The sequence below is a fragment of the Opisthocomus hoazin genome, chromosome 28 (assembly GCF_030867145.1).
Source record: "Opisthocomus hoazin isolate bOpiHoa1 chromosome 28, bOpiHoa1.hap1, whole genome shotgun sequence".
Classification (NCBI taxonomy): Eukaryota; Metazoa; Chordata; class Aves; order Opisthocomiformes; family Opisthocomidae; genus Opisthocomus; species Opisthocomus hoazin.
This window is the reverse complement of record NC_134441.1, coordinates 8,631,181-8,647,763: the sequence shown is the minus strand read 5'-3', so window position 1 is coordinate 8,647,763 and position 16,583 is coordinate 8,631,181. Positions and strand designations below refer to the sequence as shown.

Below are 16,583 nucleotides of genomic sequence, written 5' to 3'. Positions count from 1 at the left end.
CAAACCAAGAAAACCCACAACCCACCTCCCAAAACCCGTGTCCTTCCCACCTTCCTCAAGAACAGCCCCCCCAGGGTGGAAGTTACAACTGCTACAGAAAATAACGCGGTAAAACCTCGCTGCGTGCTCCCAGGTGGAGCTGAGCAGGTGGGGCCGGGCGGCAGGCAGTGCAGGCACGAAGCCCCCGGCCCCCGGACAATGCCAGCCTTTATCAGCACAGCAGAGGGAAAGAACCAGACGCTGCCAGCTGGAACCCATTAACGAAAATATTTGCCTTAATGTGCAGAACTTACTCTCCCTCCCCGTATTTTGAGCAGTGACAGTATTTACACAGCTGCTTAAAAATACCCAGAAGGTTCCTGCCCTTTGGTAAAACACAACAACGATTTTCTGCAAACTTTACCAAATCCTAGATATTTGCCACTGAAGTCTTGTTACTGTATTTTTCACTAATCTGGTTAGCAAAGATGCTTGCGGCATTCCTCGGCTGGCTGCTGAGCCGACGCAGACACCTCTGTCCCTCTTCTTCTGCCAGAGCTCCGCTTTCCTCTCTCCTGCTCGCTGGAAAGGCAGAGCCGGCACAGCACCCCTGGAAAACTCTCCCCTGCAAATATATCTACACCTTGTGTTAAAGGTTATCCATTAAAAAAAAAAAAAAAAAAAAAGACGACTAATATTAAAATTGAAGGCCATTTTATTGTCATAGCAAATACCAAAATAAAAAGGCTTTTAATTCAATACATAAGAAGATTAAAGACTGTACTGGTAAAGCATCACCACGCTCCCGCCAGCAATTCTCAGGTATCGGCAGCGCCACAACCCTGTATTTCCTTTGTTATACACAGCGGTTTTAAAATTCAGATCTTCATTTCAAGATTTCAGATTATGGAAATTAGGATAAATAGATGGCATAAAGATTTACATGTAGTGACAGATCTACTCTGGAAAATCAATGAAATTATACATATAATGAAGAAACCTGAATGAAAACACAACAATGGATTTTGGCATGTGAAGATTGGTATGATTTCAACTTGTTTTTTGCTTTTTTTACTCTTACTGCCATTTAACTAAATAACAAGAATACTTTAGCAGTCATGTTTTCAATTAAAAAGAAAATCATTAAGACCTATTTATTCAAACTACTGTCTTACCATGAAGTCATACAAAACCATACTTTATATATAATACCACTTTGGCTTATTTGGGTCTTTTCATTAGTGAAAAATACTCGTGTAAAAAGTAGGTTTTAGTTACTAGTGGAAAACTCTAACATGAACACAGAACAATCCCGAATGAGATCATCCACGAAGGTTTAGGTACTATGACCTCATTCCTAAGTTTCTGCAGGAAGATTATGAACAGCCTACCTATTGATGCAATTTTTTGACTGCTGTGTTGTCTATCGTAGTACATAGGTCTGGAGATGGAACTTCCCTTAGCTCCTATTTTCCAACAAATACAAAGAAGATGCATAGGCGATGGGACTTTTCTCCAGCAGAAACTGATGCTTATCTCTTGTTTTGCATTTTCAAGTATCAGTATTCACTCTCCTAACAGGAAAAAGAAAACTGAAGTAATAATACTGGGACCAGCAGCTGAAATTCCTCACATTTCTATCTTAGTGTGATCGCCTTATTAAAAAGACTAATGCATATTTAAAACACTGAGGAGTGGAACCAAGTGTAGTAGGTAGCAAGTGTTTGGGGCACAAGATCGTAAATGCAATAGGCCGGTCTCTGACAACTCAGCTAGCACTTACGCTTGCATTCTCTCCTGTTAGGGTGCTGGCTGCAAATTGTAACAGCAATTAATAAACAGGCTCTCCTGCCAAGTGGCAGATGGCTTAGGGAGAGAAAAAAAATGTTCTCTCTAGGCCTGAACTTTTGTCTTTAACACCCCCTCATGTTTTGCACTTGTGGAAAAAAACAAAACCCTATTACCTCTTTGCATCTGGTACGTGAAGGAGTAATCAGTTTTCTGAAACGAAAGGTACATTGTATAGCATTGTTCTGAGCAAAAAAGGAAAATTTATCTTTGGACAGTCCAGGGGTTCTTTTCTTTGCCCTGTGACTATGTTCTGTGTCCTTTGCTACGAGGAAATCTTCCTTTCACAAGGTCTATTCGGAAAAAAAACCCCAAAACAACAGTAACTCGGTCCCATTCATTTCAGTTTACCTAAATGTCCCCTTCCTAATAAGACACTGTAAACACTGAAATCCAGTTGGTCTTGTGAAGGCAGGTAACGTACTGTAATGACTGTGGGACTAGTCATTCAAGCCGTCACTTGCCAGCAATGCTTTTTGCAAAGTCAGGGTCCCTGAGACAAAAATTCTTTTCTCAATAGTTTTTCTAACTATGACGACTGTGACAAGTACCATGCTCGCAGTCTGGTTTCACTGAAAATCAAGTCCGATTATCCACGGGCAGGGCTTTGCCTCCATCAGCACGCCTACACCCCTCACACCTAGCAGCTAAACCGCTGGCAAAAGCCTCAAAACAGACTCCCCTTTGCCGTCCCCAAATACGACAAATGGAAAACAAACCAGTGTCAAGATGCAGAAAATCCACAGTTCGGGCCACCACCTGCATGACACATGGTCTAAGGCTTAGATCCTCCCACAGAACTAGGTAACCTGCAGGATTTCACCTGAAATCCTGCAACTCCCTGCACACGTGGTCTCAGCTGCCCCACCAAGGCAAAACACGTTGTCTCAGACCTAGGCAAACGGTGGTTTCGTGCGTTTGCTGCAGCCCGCACTCAGGCTGGACCTGGAGCACGCACGCCGGTTGCTGGATCACCCCAGCGCCCCACACGCCGGGCAGAACCTGCCGTTTGCACAAGGTCCGGGCCCTCAAGCAGACACGCGTAGTGTACAAAAGTCTAGCACCTTTTTTTTAAATGGGGTTTGAAATAAAAGTACTTGAAATTTCGAACAAGAAAAAAAAACCCAAAACAACAAGTTGTAGCAGCAACTCCCCTCCCTCCAAAACCGCAAAATTTCTTTACTTCCAACTGCTACGAACCACCTCAATACAAAATTAAGTACCTGTCTAAATTGGGTGCAGAACAAATAGCCTAGCTAGGCTCTCCAGAATAACGTGGTCTGTATGTCCAAAAGCAGGGAGAAGTGCATCTAGACAACATACTTGGAGCTGGCTGCTTAGAAGTTACCAGAAAAAACAGCCCATAAATACCAAAGTCTTTGTGTCTAATTGTCATATAAAAGATGGAAAGGATTAAGTCTAAATCATCTTTTTCAGTAGAGGAAAGGGGGAAACAAAGAGGAACTTCCCAGTCCATGTTTCTTTTGATATAAAACGAGTAGAAATCTTTCTTTTCAGTGGACGTTACGTAGTTTTGTGTCCTCACTGGTTCCTGCCCCGTCCTCTTCTTGGATTCCTTCAGCCAATCCCTCTGCAAATTTGGTCTGGCTTCCCGCATAGTCCATGAACATGTTTGGAATATCTTTGCCAAAATATATCTTGCTGTTTGCTGCAATAGCCTTGTATTTCATCAGCTGCAAGTACTCAGGAGTTAACTTCAGCTGCACAAAAAGAAAATGGATCACCAACAGCTTGGATTCAGCCAAAAGCAAATCTCTGTCATGAGCATACGAGGCGTCTACTTTTCAACAACACCAGCAGGCATGCCTGTCCTCTCCTCAGCTGAAAAGACGGAGTGCCCAGCAGAAGGCTCTCTTTCAGTATGTCTAAGTGAAGCTCTAAATCCCAGTGACTAAATGGCAAAATGAGAAAGTGATGGAAGCAGCTGGGAAGTGTTCAATCCAAATGTACCAGAGATGGAGATGCTCGAAAGCACATAACTCACTGAAAGCCCTTGCAATGCAAGCTACTGGAAAGAAAAAATACCACTGGCTTTTTCCCAGAGAGCAGATTGACGAGTCTGTTTCGGAGAGCAGAGCTCATTCATTCAGGATAATGACATTATAACAGAAAGGACAGAATAACTGGGACAAAACTTGTGCACAAACATCCCAGACCTCTGTCCATTCTCACTGACCCTTACAAAACAGAAAGTCTTCCTCCTGGGATGTCCTGGGAACGTGCTGTAGGCAGTAACAAGCCTGGCAATTCTATCCATATAATTTCTCTGTTTCCAGGGTGGTTTTTTTTTTTTGTTTCTTTGTTTTTTCCCTTTTGCAGGACCAAGGCTTTGCCAGGCTAGTTAGTCTGGTGTATAATATCAGCTCCATTTGTTCTCTACCTGAACACTTGTTTACTCTCAGCCTGCCTGTCACTCTAGAGATCTCCCTGCTTTGACTGCTTGCCAGCTTGCAGATCGGAATGAATCGACATTTCTGATTACAACAGCGTGAAAGGGCAACACTGCAACTGGATACTCTCTCTACAGAGGGAGCCACAGCCCCATTAGCATCTAGCAGAGCTGTCTCCAGAGATGACCAGATGGTTCACGCATCCCGAGGTAAATTTATCTATCCAGAGAAGAAAATGAATTTGCAAATAAGGATCTAATTGCTTCAGGCTCAGTGAAAATTTTCCTGAGAGGAGATGGCTTTGTTTTGCTTTTCAACTTAAACAATGAGCACAACAAGCAAACAATAAACACAGAGCTGCTCTTTTGCTTCGGTCCAGCCTAGTACGGGGCCCTGCTTCAAGGCACAGCATAAACAAGTGACAATACCTTGTTAGCCTCGGCCGCTTTCATAGCAGTGTAGCATTCAGCATCGGCTCTTGCCTTCTCTCTTGCAAGAAATGCAGCATCTGGAAGAAAACACATACTCTCGCAGTCAGATTTTTCTTTCCAGCCAGGTTAGCAACACTTGCAGCTGAGAACTTTTTCAAGTGGCTAATACAACATCTAAACTGTGCGGGATACAACGAGGGGAAGAGGGAACAAAACGGGAAACCCAGAAATGGGATCTCAATTTGCATCTAAAACGCTGCAGGATGATAGCATTAAATAAGTAAATTACATCTGCAGCTGAAGACCTCAAAGCATTTTATAAACATAAGGTTTTTATTACCAACCCTGTCACGCGGGCTGAGAACACTCTTTCTTCTCTAGCCAGGCACTAACTCTCGTGCCGAAAACGCAGCAACTGTTCCACTGCAAAGTGGTATTTACCCATGACATTTGCCCAGGACTCCAAGAACAGCACAGCAGACTGCTCTACAGATGAAGTCTGTGACTGTGAATGCAATTCCCCAGATGGGATTTTGTCTGGGATACTGAGGTTTACATTCTGGCACGCAGAGGCAGGCGATTTTAACCTTTACAGGCTCTGCCCCTTGGACAGATGTTGGAGAGCTGTTTCTCTGCAAGATCAACAATTGCGTAAGGGGTCTGATCCTGCAGGATACTGAAATTCCTTGACTCCTAGCAAAGGCATTTAAGGAAGGAAACGCTTCCCCTTTCTGTACTGCACTCCTTTTTTTCCTTCTGACTTTTTATCTGTCCACTGATAATCATGCGATATCAAGCCATCGTGTTAAGGCTAAGATGAGTTTAACCTAGCTGGTTTGATGTGATCTCTTGACATTCCTTCCACGACAGGGAGCCGCACAATTGCAATACGTGCCGGTCTGGATTTGAGAGTTGCGCAGCTGGATAAACCATTTGTTCACGTATGCTAGCAGGGAGTCCTGTGAGCTGCTGCACTTTAAAATCATGTAAGCAACTGGATGGTTTGGCCTGCAACTTCCTTTCTTTTGGCTAAAAAGAGTGGTCCCAGTCAGAGACACTAGAAAGAATGAGGGAGACAGGAATCCTCTGCCCGCACAGAGTTGAACTGAAGGCCTGACACTCAGTGACACACATTTATAAGAAATAAAAAACATTGTATTTCTGCAAAGAACTTCTTAATGAGAAGCTGCTGATCTGTAAACTCTTAATTGGCTCTTCAGTGGCATTCTGCAAAGCTTGACAGGACCTATAATGAATGTAATTGGAAATAAGCCCTTGCCACTCCGAGCTGGACATGCAGACCCCTTTTCACCTCCTGGAGGCTGCCTGACAAAGCACTGCATCAGATGGGTGGGAGATAGCCTCTTAACACTACAACCTCCTAGAAAGATCACCTTGAAAAAGGGAGTTTCAAGAAACGCAGTCTGCAAAAAAACATTCCTATTTCTAGGAAGCTCCCCATCCCCTTCTCTTGACCTTTAAGAGCTGGAAGCTACGTAACAGATCCCTGCCCTTACACAGTGTGTATATAACTACACTTTGTTTTCTAAACATTTCACACTACACAAAAAAAAAAAAGCTGAATTTGAACACTTCTTTCCTCCAAGAAAGAAACAGGTTTTAGAAGAATCCTAAGCAAGAGAAGGATAGAAAGCTTCCACAACCCTGCCCTACTGCAGCTAATCAAGAGTTGTGGCTGCCCCCATTTTAGGATGCCTCCACTCCATCAGTCTGCAGCTGTTATCCAAAACCTGGCACGACTTCTCTTAGCAAGACACCAGCCAGCCATTCCTTTCCTCCATACCTGACAACTGTATTTCTGCACTTAGGTCATATGAAGAATCACCTAAGAATGCAAAGTCAAGCTTCACTAACTCTGTCATTGTCCAAGTATCCTGAATGCCTTCTACTCTCCTGACTGATCTGCCCCCCTGAAAAATCCACTGCAAAAGAGGCTGTGGAAATGTCGGGAGGATCTGAGTATTCAGATTTAGTCAGAACTGCAATGCATTACATAAGATATGATGTACGTGGGCTAAAATGAAAGACTTCAGACCAGTAACTTCACCCCTGCGAACGTCAGCTGGGATTGAAGAGCAGAGCCAATACACACACTTCAAGAACTACTTAACTCCACAGCGAACTGCTTCAGGACCTTACACAAAATTCACCACAGACCATTCACTTACTGGAAAGCTCACCACTCACCTTCAATCTCTGAAATTCGCTTCTCCGTTTCCTTTTCCATCACTTTCTGCCCGTAAGTTATTTCAGCAACTTGTGCAATTTTTTCTGCCTCTGAAAGGAAAAAGAACACATCCACGCTGTCGTCACACAGTCTTCCTAATGCCAGAAGTAGCTTCACCCATGAAAGCCCTCACCACCCCCTCTGGTGGAAACAAATTGTGGGAAGAATCTTCAGCTCCCAGAAGGCATCAGCCTACGTTTGTGGGCAAAGCTGGAACCCACGCGAAAAACTCTTCAGTTTCTCTGGAAGAGTTTCAGTTCAGCAGCAAACAGACCCAGCAGAGAGATCACCCAAAAGGGATCCAGGCGCATTCTGCCCCAGTGTCTGGATTCTTTTTGCTGTCTGCCCGACCAGATGCCCCTGTAGTTACTGCCTTCAAGCAAAGATATACAGACCGATGAGGGCTTTCTTCCTTTCTGTCTCCGCTTCCTTCTCCACCACCTTCTGCTTCTGCGCTGCAATCAGCAGCTTTGTCTTCTCACTCTCCCTAGTGAGCCAGAAGAAGCCAGTTACAAACCCTGAGCTTACTGAAGCGGTGTGGCCTACCGCATCTCCAGGATGAGCTGCTGGCTCCGTCCTCCTTCGAGCACGTGTTCAGGGCAGGCAGCAGTCAGGAAAGCGAGGGCATGTACCTGCACACATAGACCTTTTTTCTTAAACCAAAGTGCCTTTTCCTCCCCTCCAAAGCAGGAAGACTTCTGAGTCAAATCAGTGTGAAACAGTCCCTGCCGCTCGCTGCAGGCTTCCACAATGCCTTCTGCAAGAGGCAGGTCACAGACCATACACATCTGAGTTTTTTGGGCTACTGTTAATGAGGAAATTATTTAAATAAAGCAAGAAATGAAAATCCTGTAAAAGCCTTGCCCTCGTGGATGGTTATTCTTCTTCACCTGGAAGTACACAGCTTTGAAATCACCATCCAAATGGCTCTGCGCATTTCACATGCTAAAACCTTTTCTGTCTCACTGGTTTGTTCATACACTAGTAAGTTTTAAAAGCATGTATATAAATAAAATACTCTGCTCCTGCTCCCCATGAGGGAAAAGAGATTAGTCAAGAACAAGCCTCTCTCAACACATACCCTGCTGTATTTATGGCAACGGGTAACAGCCTGATTTGGGATTCTGCCTATCATGACCATACCGCACATGACTTACCAGGATAGCAAAAGGTCATATGAAATGCTAGGGGAGCAAAATGGAGGAGAGGGATCTTATTCTGGCCTACACAGACTCTGCTGGCAGAGAGCTCAGAGAACATAAGCATTTCTGAATGATCAAGTGCAAGAGAAGACAGCTGGCTCCAAGCATTGAAAAGGGATCAGTATGTCAAGTGCTATTAAAGAAAGTTATTTCAAAGCTTTGCAAGTCTTCAGCCTGTTGAATCAACAGTTTCTCCATCCTAGTCAAACAACAGGATTAGTGGTGGAATCTATCCACCTGCCACTCACTCACACGCTCCGGGAGGCCTCTTTAAAATTGGGCCAGTCTCAAGAGGAGGGACCCCTGGGTCAAATAATTTCCGTGCTCATGCGTTCGAAATGGAGAAATACCTTCTACCTCGGCAGCGGCCTGCCAGCCACTCACAGTGACAGACACGCGCTCATCTGCTGCAGCCTCACCAGACCCTTTCTGGACAGCAGCACGAGGCCAAGAGCAGGCCTGGCAGAGGGCACCCTGATCACTGCGTGCTGTGAAAACACATTAATCTGGATGACCGATTCCTTTTGGAAAGACAAAGGTGCAAGTCTCAGGCACTTACATGAGCTCATAATTCCTCCGGATTGTTTCAGGGATGTTTGGCTTTGTAACTCGAACTGCCTGGAAAGAGAGACCGAAGAAAACATAGGCAAGCAGCCAACAATCAAAAGCCAAACAGCCCCTGAGGCTGCAGAGGACGGGGGAGCCAACGCTCTGTCACACAAAGCTTCGACACGCTGCAGAAATTGTGACCAGCTCCAGACTCCACAGAGCAAACGTAGGACTGAACCATCTCCTGACACGACAGGAGACTGTAACCTGGGTAAACCAGCACCCAGAATACCACCAAAAGAAGCCCAACACATCAAAGCTAAGGTGGGGTGGAAAGGATACTGTTCTCATTCCTGAAGTTAAAGTCTGTATCAGAAAGCAATTTTCTAAACAAGTTTCACAGCTTCCTATTTCCTTCTAGTCCTTACGATCTGCACCTTAAACATCTCAAAGTGGAATCCTGATTACCTGTATAATTAATCCAGGGGCCATCGTAGTTAGGTCTTGCTGCAAGGCCAGTTTAAGGTTTTCATCAATCTGATCTGATTAGAAGGGGAAAAAAAAAATTACTAAAAACCCCACAAGGCAGCTTGCTGTCAACACACACAGAATTAGCTGGAATGGCTCAGATCTCTTCTTCCTGGAAAGTAAGTACAAATCAAGTTTGATGTGGAAGTGCTGGGCTGAGAAAAACCATCCCTGACCCCAAGGCAGGTTTGCATCTCTCTCTCAGCAAGTCGAGCAGCACTGACCCTTGGGACAGACTACAGGAACGTGGCAGGCATAAACTGAAACTCTTTCCAGGTTCCCCTAACCTGCAGGTTGGAATTTTTCTGAGCCAGAAGCAGTATCTTTACGATAAAGAATAATCTGTGCTCTAACCCACTTCCCCATTAACGTCTTCCCAACTAGACCCTGAAGTAACATGGTCTGGCTAAATTGTGACTGATTAGAAACTGCATCTGTGCCAGCAGGAGACAAAGAAAATGGAAAGGCAGCAATGTGAAATGGCTGCATTAGTTATTTTAATAGTCTGCAAAAAAATCATTGGTAACGTCTGTTTGGCTTGATGGATAACAGTTAACTCCAGTGTAGTTAAGAAATTTCAAAAGGAAATACGAACCAAAACGCCGCTTTAGTGAAAAGCTCTAGGGATAGCAGCGCTTCCAGCTGGGGCCTGCCGAGAAGTGCAAAGGGAAAATAAAAACCTAACAGCCCTGAGAGTGATCAGATCGCACTCCTTGATTATTTGCTTTGGTGCCGGTTTCGCTCCCTGGAACTCGCGCTCGTGACGAAGCCCGGCCAGGAGCCCGGCCACAGCTGTTATCAGTTCCCCACACCTGGCTGCAGATGTGGGGCAGAGAATGACGCGAGTCTGCTCGGCACGGGCTGCGCCCCACTTCAGAGCTCCTGAGCCAGCAAACGTTCAGCTCAGAGTTACACGGGAGTTTTTACAAGTTCCTTCTGTGCAAATCAGCGACTCCGAGTCCATTTCAAGCAGCTGTCAGCAGCTGCTGACATCTGGAGACTCCATCGGCACAGAACCGGTACACCCGCCAGCAGTCCCATAAAGGAACTGGAGGGGAACCGAGCCCCAGCTCTGCATCTGGTGCTGAGGCCCGTCAGCAAGCAGACAGCCAGGCTTCTTAGAAAGCCCAGTCTGAGCAGAGAACAGGAGTTTGCAAACACCCTGTGTTCTTTTGGGCACAAATTCTGTCCGTTTGGGGTCCCAGACTGCTCACAGCAACACTTTGTCAGCACTGTTGCGGGGCCGAAACGCTGCAAGGGCTTTCTCACCACCCCCAAGCCATAAGCAAAGCGCTCAGCGCTGGCAGCAGCTGGTCTATCTCTACCAAGAAACCACAACTTTTCTCCAGTCGGCCTCCTGCAATGTGTTCTCCCGGTGTCTGTGCTGCCCGATTTCCCAGCGGCCTGCAGCGAGGGAGGGACGGTCAGCACAGCCCTGCCAAGCAGTCCCGTTTTCCAGTGCTCACGCGCAGTGCCGGGCACGGCAGCCACGGGCACGACACAGAGCTAATCAAACCCACCGGCCAGGGAGTGCTGCCTCACACTTTTTGTAACAGCAAAGAGCAGAAGACTGGCTTGTCCATCCAGACTAGCAAACCCTGCGACTGATTCAACAAGGCACATTTGCTAAACACACAAAGAACGCCACAGAATTACTGCTCCCTTCCCTAGAGCCCTCTGCTGCTACTGGCAGGCTCGGGTTTGTGGTTTTTTTGTTACAACATACTGAAGCGCTCAGCACCAAAAGATAACAAGGAGTAAACGATGGTAGCTGGTTAACAATCCTGATTCCGAACAGAGCTGGACTGACAGATAAAAAGCCCATCAGCTGGGGGAAGTGACCATGCAAACAACCACCAGAAACATTGCTCAAGGAGCTGTCAATCCAACAGCGAAAGCTCAGAGGGGCAGCTCACCGAACAGCTCGATGTAGACCTCCTGCAGCGTGTGGACGCTGCAGAACTGGTTCAGCTCGTGGTGAATCTTGTTGAAGATGAGAGCTTTGTCATAGTCGGCGGTATAGTTCTTCACTATGTCGTACACTGCAAAAGAAGAGGAGAAGCCGGTGCTGATGGCTGGGCTGGAGGGGTGTTTTGGGTCGGGCTGAGTGCTTGCAGTGAAAATGTTGTGGCTCAGTCACAGCAGCACCAGCAATAACTGTAGTGCCAGTCTGAGGTGGGGAGTGCACCCACAAGAGAAGCCTGCACCGCAAATACTTTGTCTGGGGGAGCTTTATTTATTGCTAACTTTTCATAACACCCCAACTGATATTCTGTCACAAGCTTTGTAAGCAGAAGAACACCTAATAACAGCCCTACACTGCCTACAAAATCCGTCTGTCCGCACCATCTGCAAGTCTCTGTCGAGACGACACACGGGTCGTGTCTGAGCTGCAGAACACCGAGGCTGCGCGGTCTGCAAACAGGAGGGGAAGGGGATCCTGCAGCTGGGGCGAAGCAGAGGCCTCCGAGCAGGCCACCCACGAGCCAGGCAGTTACACCGTGCCTGCAACCAACAGGGTGTTAAAAACCAAAGAATTTGGGAAAAAGGCTGCACGGGTCATTCTCCTCGGGCCTCGGAGGCAGCCTTCTGCCTGCGGACACTCTTTCTGCCCTGCCTCTTGAACGCCTCGTTATTCGAATCGGAAGATCTTCACTGAAGCACAAAGCCCAGTGGGGCCGTAACAGCACAAATGATAAAAGCAATGGATGGCCTTCAGGTATTAGCGAAGCACCTCGCAGCGCAGAACAAGAATGTGCAAGAACTAATAAATGCACAATCGGCTGCGAGAGCTGGTTCAAAGTTTCGGCGCAGGAAGCGCGGGGCTGGACAAGGCGCACAGGGAACACGCGCGGCAGGCGCCGGCTGCAGCCCGCAGCACGGCCTCCGCAGCTCATCGCACCGCAGCACGAGCGGCGCCGGGCGGCCGGACCGGCGGGCTCGCAGGGGAAGCACTCACCTGCGCTCTGGATGAGGAAATTCACCACCTCGATTCTGTCAAAATAAATCATCACTCCTCCGCTGCAAAAGGAAGGAAAAGCGAGAAAGATGTTTGCTGGAGACCAGGCTCTCTGCCTGCGCAGGCGGGGGACACTCAGGCACCCACCCTGGGCATGCAGCAAACCCCCAACGCCCCGCTCCTTGCTCCAGGCTCCAATTACACCTTTCTCCAGAAATTAGATTGTGAAACGTGGGCCCAGGCTTGGAAAATCCAGCGCAGCCCCTGCGGACGGCAGCACATCAGCCACCTCCGCGGGGCTCACCAGCTCGGGCGATGCGTTACGGACCTCTCACCGGTGGGAAATCCGGCCCACGACAACTCAGAATCATCTAGGTTGGAAAAGACCCTGAAGATCATCGAGTCCAACCGTTAACCTAACGCTGCCGAGCCTGCCACTAAACCGTGTCCCCGAGTGCCATGTCTACGTCTCTCGGGTCCCTCCGGGGATGGTGACTCCACCACCTCCCTGGGCAGCCTGTGCCAGCGCTCGGTAACGCTTTCCGTGGGGAAGCCTTTCCCCACACCTGATCTAAACCGGTTTAAAGTGGCCGGGGGCAGGCGGTGGGGGGAAAGGGAGAGGACACAGAGGTTCGCAGCGAAACTGCAGGGTGGCGGGGCCAGGGCCCGAACGTCTCACCTGGTACCGCAGGGCACGTTCTTCACCTCGTCGGTCTGCAGCGTGGTCTGCAGGGAGGTGCAGGGGAGGGGGCTGCAGGGGCCGGCTCTGCCCTGCGAACCCCCCCCCCATCCACACCCCCTCCCCCGGGCCCGCCGCGGCGGGACAGCCCCGACCGCCGCCCCCCCCCGTTTACCGCGGCGGCTCCGGGTCGAGCCGGGGGACCCCCCCCCCAAGGGCCCCGGTGGCGGCCCAGCAGCACCTGCACGGACTTGTAGGACGTGATGAAGGGCAGCATGAGGTGGAAGCCGGGCCCGCTGGTGGCGGTCAGCAAGGCCCCGCCGCTGCGGAAGGAAAGAGAGGGCCGTGAGGGGCGGCCGGGCCGCGGGGGGCGCGGGGGGATGCGGGGGACGCGAGTCCCGCCTCACCGGTAGTAGACGCCGATGTGCCCCTCCTCGATCTTGTGGATGGCCGAGAGGAAGGCGGCGGCGAGGAAGCTGAGGGAGAGCGCGGCGATGGCGCCCAGCTGGGCCATGCCCGGCAGCGGCGGCGGCTCCTGGCCCGGCCCGGCGCCGCCGCCGCGACGTCATCACCCCGCGACCCGCCCCTTCCGGCGCCGCGGCGCCCCGCCAGGGGGCGGTGGAGGAGCGGGAGACGTGGGACCGCGGGTTCGAGACCCGCCCGCGCCCCCGCCGCGCGCCCCGCGGGGCTGGGGGGGATGCGCAGCCCCGGGACCCGCCACGACGGAGCCCCCCGGCCCCCGCCTGGGCCCCGCACGGGCAGTGACACAGGCCAGGCGGAAACATCCTCCATCTTCCACCTCTGCAGTTGCTGAAGGGGTCTTAAAAAGCAGGGGAGAGATGTATAAAACGTCAATAAAGCAGAATAATTTGATCTTTACACTTGATAGATCTCCGAGGGTTATACATAAAAAACCTGTCAGGAGGATTCAGCGCCGTTTAGAAATCAGGAATGAAATATCCACGATATTTGTCAATCCAAATTTTACAGGTCTTAAATAAGCGCGAAAGGGAGCCAGAGATGAAATACACCCTGCGTGTGGTTTTTTTCTAAAGCGCTTGCCCAGATTTAAGGCCTTGATAAAATGTATTAAATCTTTAAAGGTTTTAATGAATCTAGTATGTGTTTCATAAATCAAGAACCTCTGCTCAGCCCCCTCACAGTTTAATAAGGGTAAACTAGGAAATTGCTCCGAGCTGAAGCAAAATACGTTCATATAATATTGAAAAGTAATAGATTTTTAAATGTGGGGTGTTCTGGCTCGCAGGCGAGGTTTTGCTTCATAACATCGGCGCTATATCATTACCCTGAACGGGAAACCAGCTGCGCCCACGTGTTTAACAGCATCAAGATGTGAACCAGCACAAAGGTAAATATTATTTGTAATAATCCTCAAAACACAAAAGGAAAAAAAAAAAAAAGCCCCAAATATCATTACTTCTGGACCCGGGGCCAGGAATATTCAGTGGTGTCTGTACTGCGGCTCTCTGGTTTTTAACAGCACGGGCTTTTTTACTTTTCTGTATGAACAAATGGTTTATTACACTCACTTCGCTCCGGCACTTGGAAACTTTTTGCTCCCTGCCCCGTTCCTCCCTGCCCCGCGGCAGCGGAGCCCGTATGAAAACATCTCGTGGGTCTTGCTGTGACATTGATTGAGACAGGTTGGAAGGTCTCCGAGGGCTCTCGTCAGCACCATGGTCCCGGCCTGCCCGCTGCCCCTCCTGGACCCCCGGGACGGGCCCGGGCTTGGTCCCTGCTGGGGAGTGGGGAGGGTCCCCCCGCCCGGGGCACCGAGCCCCCCAGGGCTGCTCCGCCGGGACCGGCGTACAGCGCTGCCTAACAGTCTGTCTAACCTCATTAGCTGTCACAAGCAACAATGCCGGGCTGGCAATAAAGGCAATTTCGAGCCTGTTGGCCATTAATCACCGCCTGACAGTTGTGAATAGGGGTGGAAAAACTCTGTCCCCACGGCTCCTGCTTTGGCGTTTAAGGTTACGTCCGTGCGCGGCCAGAGTGGTGGGGCGGAAAGCTCCTGGGGTGGGAAGCTCCCGCTCACCAGTCCTGCCCCATCCCCATTCCCGTCTCCATCCCCGCTGCCATCCCCATCTCCAGCCACTCCATCCCCATCCCATCCCCATCCCCATCCCCATCCCATCCCCATCCCATCCCCATCCCCATCCCATCCCCATCCCATTCCTGTCCCATCCCCATCCCATCCCCATCCCATCCCCATCCCACCCATCAGTGCTCCCAGCACCCTCCGGCATGCCCTACGGGGCAAACCGAGTGCTCTGCTGCCTGGGATGCTGAACAGCCGCTCATGGTGAGCTCTGTAAGGTGCCTGGAGGAGGAACGGCGCCCGCGAGCCCTCGGCGCTGCTGTAGCCCACCACGGCTCCGCCGGGGCTCCCACCCGGGTGCCAGGGGCCCCTCACCCGGGTGCCGGCTGGCCTGGTGACGTGTTTATTGGCCTGGGGAGCCCCAAAGTCATCTGGCGGAACCCCAAAATTGCCAGTGACTATTGCAGCTCCTACCGACGCACGGCAGCAGGGGACAGAATCTGCACAGGGTTGAAAGTGTAGAAAAAGTCGATTATTTTGTTTGCCTGGGGAGAAGAGAGAAAGCTGCTCCCTAGCCGAAACCTGAAGGAGCAGCCGAGCCCAGGGGGGCTGCGGTGGGGCTGGGGGCTGCAGGGCGCTCGGCCGGGCCCCTGGCCTCTCTGACGTGGCTTTGAAAGGGAGAGAAGGTGGGGAGAGGGACCGCGCGGGGGGAAATACTTAACAAATTAAGTCTATCGAACGTTATTTGCAGATTACGGAGCAGAATTGTGTTAAAGTATGTCCGGGCTCGTTACATGTCAGTGCTAACAATACAGCACTTGGCAATCAAGGCAGTTCTGCGGCGCTGGCCATTAATCATCCTCTGACAGTCCTGGGCTGGGAAGGAGGAAACCGTCCACATGTGCTCGCTGCACCTCTTTACCCTCGCTGCGATCGGGGTGGGAGAAGCTTCCTCCGGCCCAGGCGAGCCCCGCCGGCGGGCGATGAGCGGAGGGTCCTGCCTTCACGTCCCGGGCATTCCGAGGGGCGCGGGGCAGGCGGAGAACAGGGCTGGCGCTTCTGCCGTCGCCACGCCACGTCCCACGGTGCAAACCAGCTCCCTGGGGAACGACCCCTCCGGGGAGAGGCTCTCGGGAAAAGGTTAAAACACGCGGCGATTTGGCTGTGTTTTCCTCTCCATCCTCCACCCTCTTGCTCCGCGGGCTCTTGCTCACCCCTAACCTCGGGGCCGGGGGGGTTGTCCTCGGGGGGAACGGTCCCGGTGGGAGCCAACGCTGCCGTCCCGGCGCAGCGGAGGGGAGCTCGCCCCAAGGCTTCGCTCCGCGTCGTCCCGCAGACGCCAGCCCCGTGGCCGGGCGCCAGCGTGCCAGGTCATCCTCCCAGTAAATAAAGGAGCAATGTTTCCAGCCCCCCGACGCTGTTTTCTAAAGGGAAATGATTAATGGCGCTTGGAAACCACAATTCATCCTGGGAAAGAAAGTAGATTTACCCAAAACATGCGTGAGAATTAGCACTCGGATCAGCTCCTAGGGCAGAGGAGGGGAAGCTAATGGCAAACAGAGCCCGTCTGTGCGCAGGGGGAGAAAACACCCCGCGAAAAACAGCGGCTGGGGAAGCTGCGACGGAGCAGGGCTGGGAGGAGGAGAGCGGCTGCCAGAGCCCGTGCCCCCCCGGGCTGCAGACCTCG

The 16,583-nt window shown here is 50.5% G+C and overlaps 1 protein-coding gene across 1 annotated transcript; it reads right to left on the bottom strand.

Annotated features, from left to right (window-relative positions):
• Window positions 1-676: 676 nt before the first annotated feature.
• On the bottom strand, window positions 677-13,395 carry ERLIN2 (ER lipid raft associated 2). The gene is made up of 11 exons (XM_075444616.1): window positions 13,242-13,395; window positions 13,076-13,157; window positions 12,835-12,881; window positions 12,156-12,217; window positions 11,113-11,238; window positions 9,137-9,210; window positions 8,679-8,737; window positions 7,313-7,404; window positions 6,878-6,967; window positions 4,667-4,746; window positions 677-3,548 (listed from the first exon to the last, which is right to left on the bottom strand). Exons 1-11 carry the CDS (start codon window positions 13,346-13,348, stop codon window positions 3,342-3,344), a joined length of 1,026 nt encoding a protein of 341 aa, XP_075300731.1. The 5' UTR covers window positions 13,349-13,395; the 3' UTR covers window positions 677-3,341.
• Window positions 13,396-16,583: the final 3,188 nt, after the last annotated feature.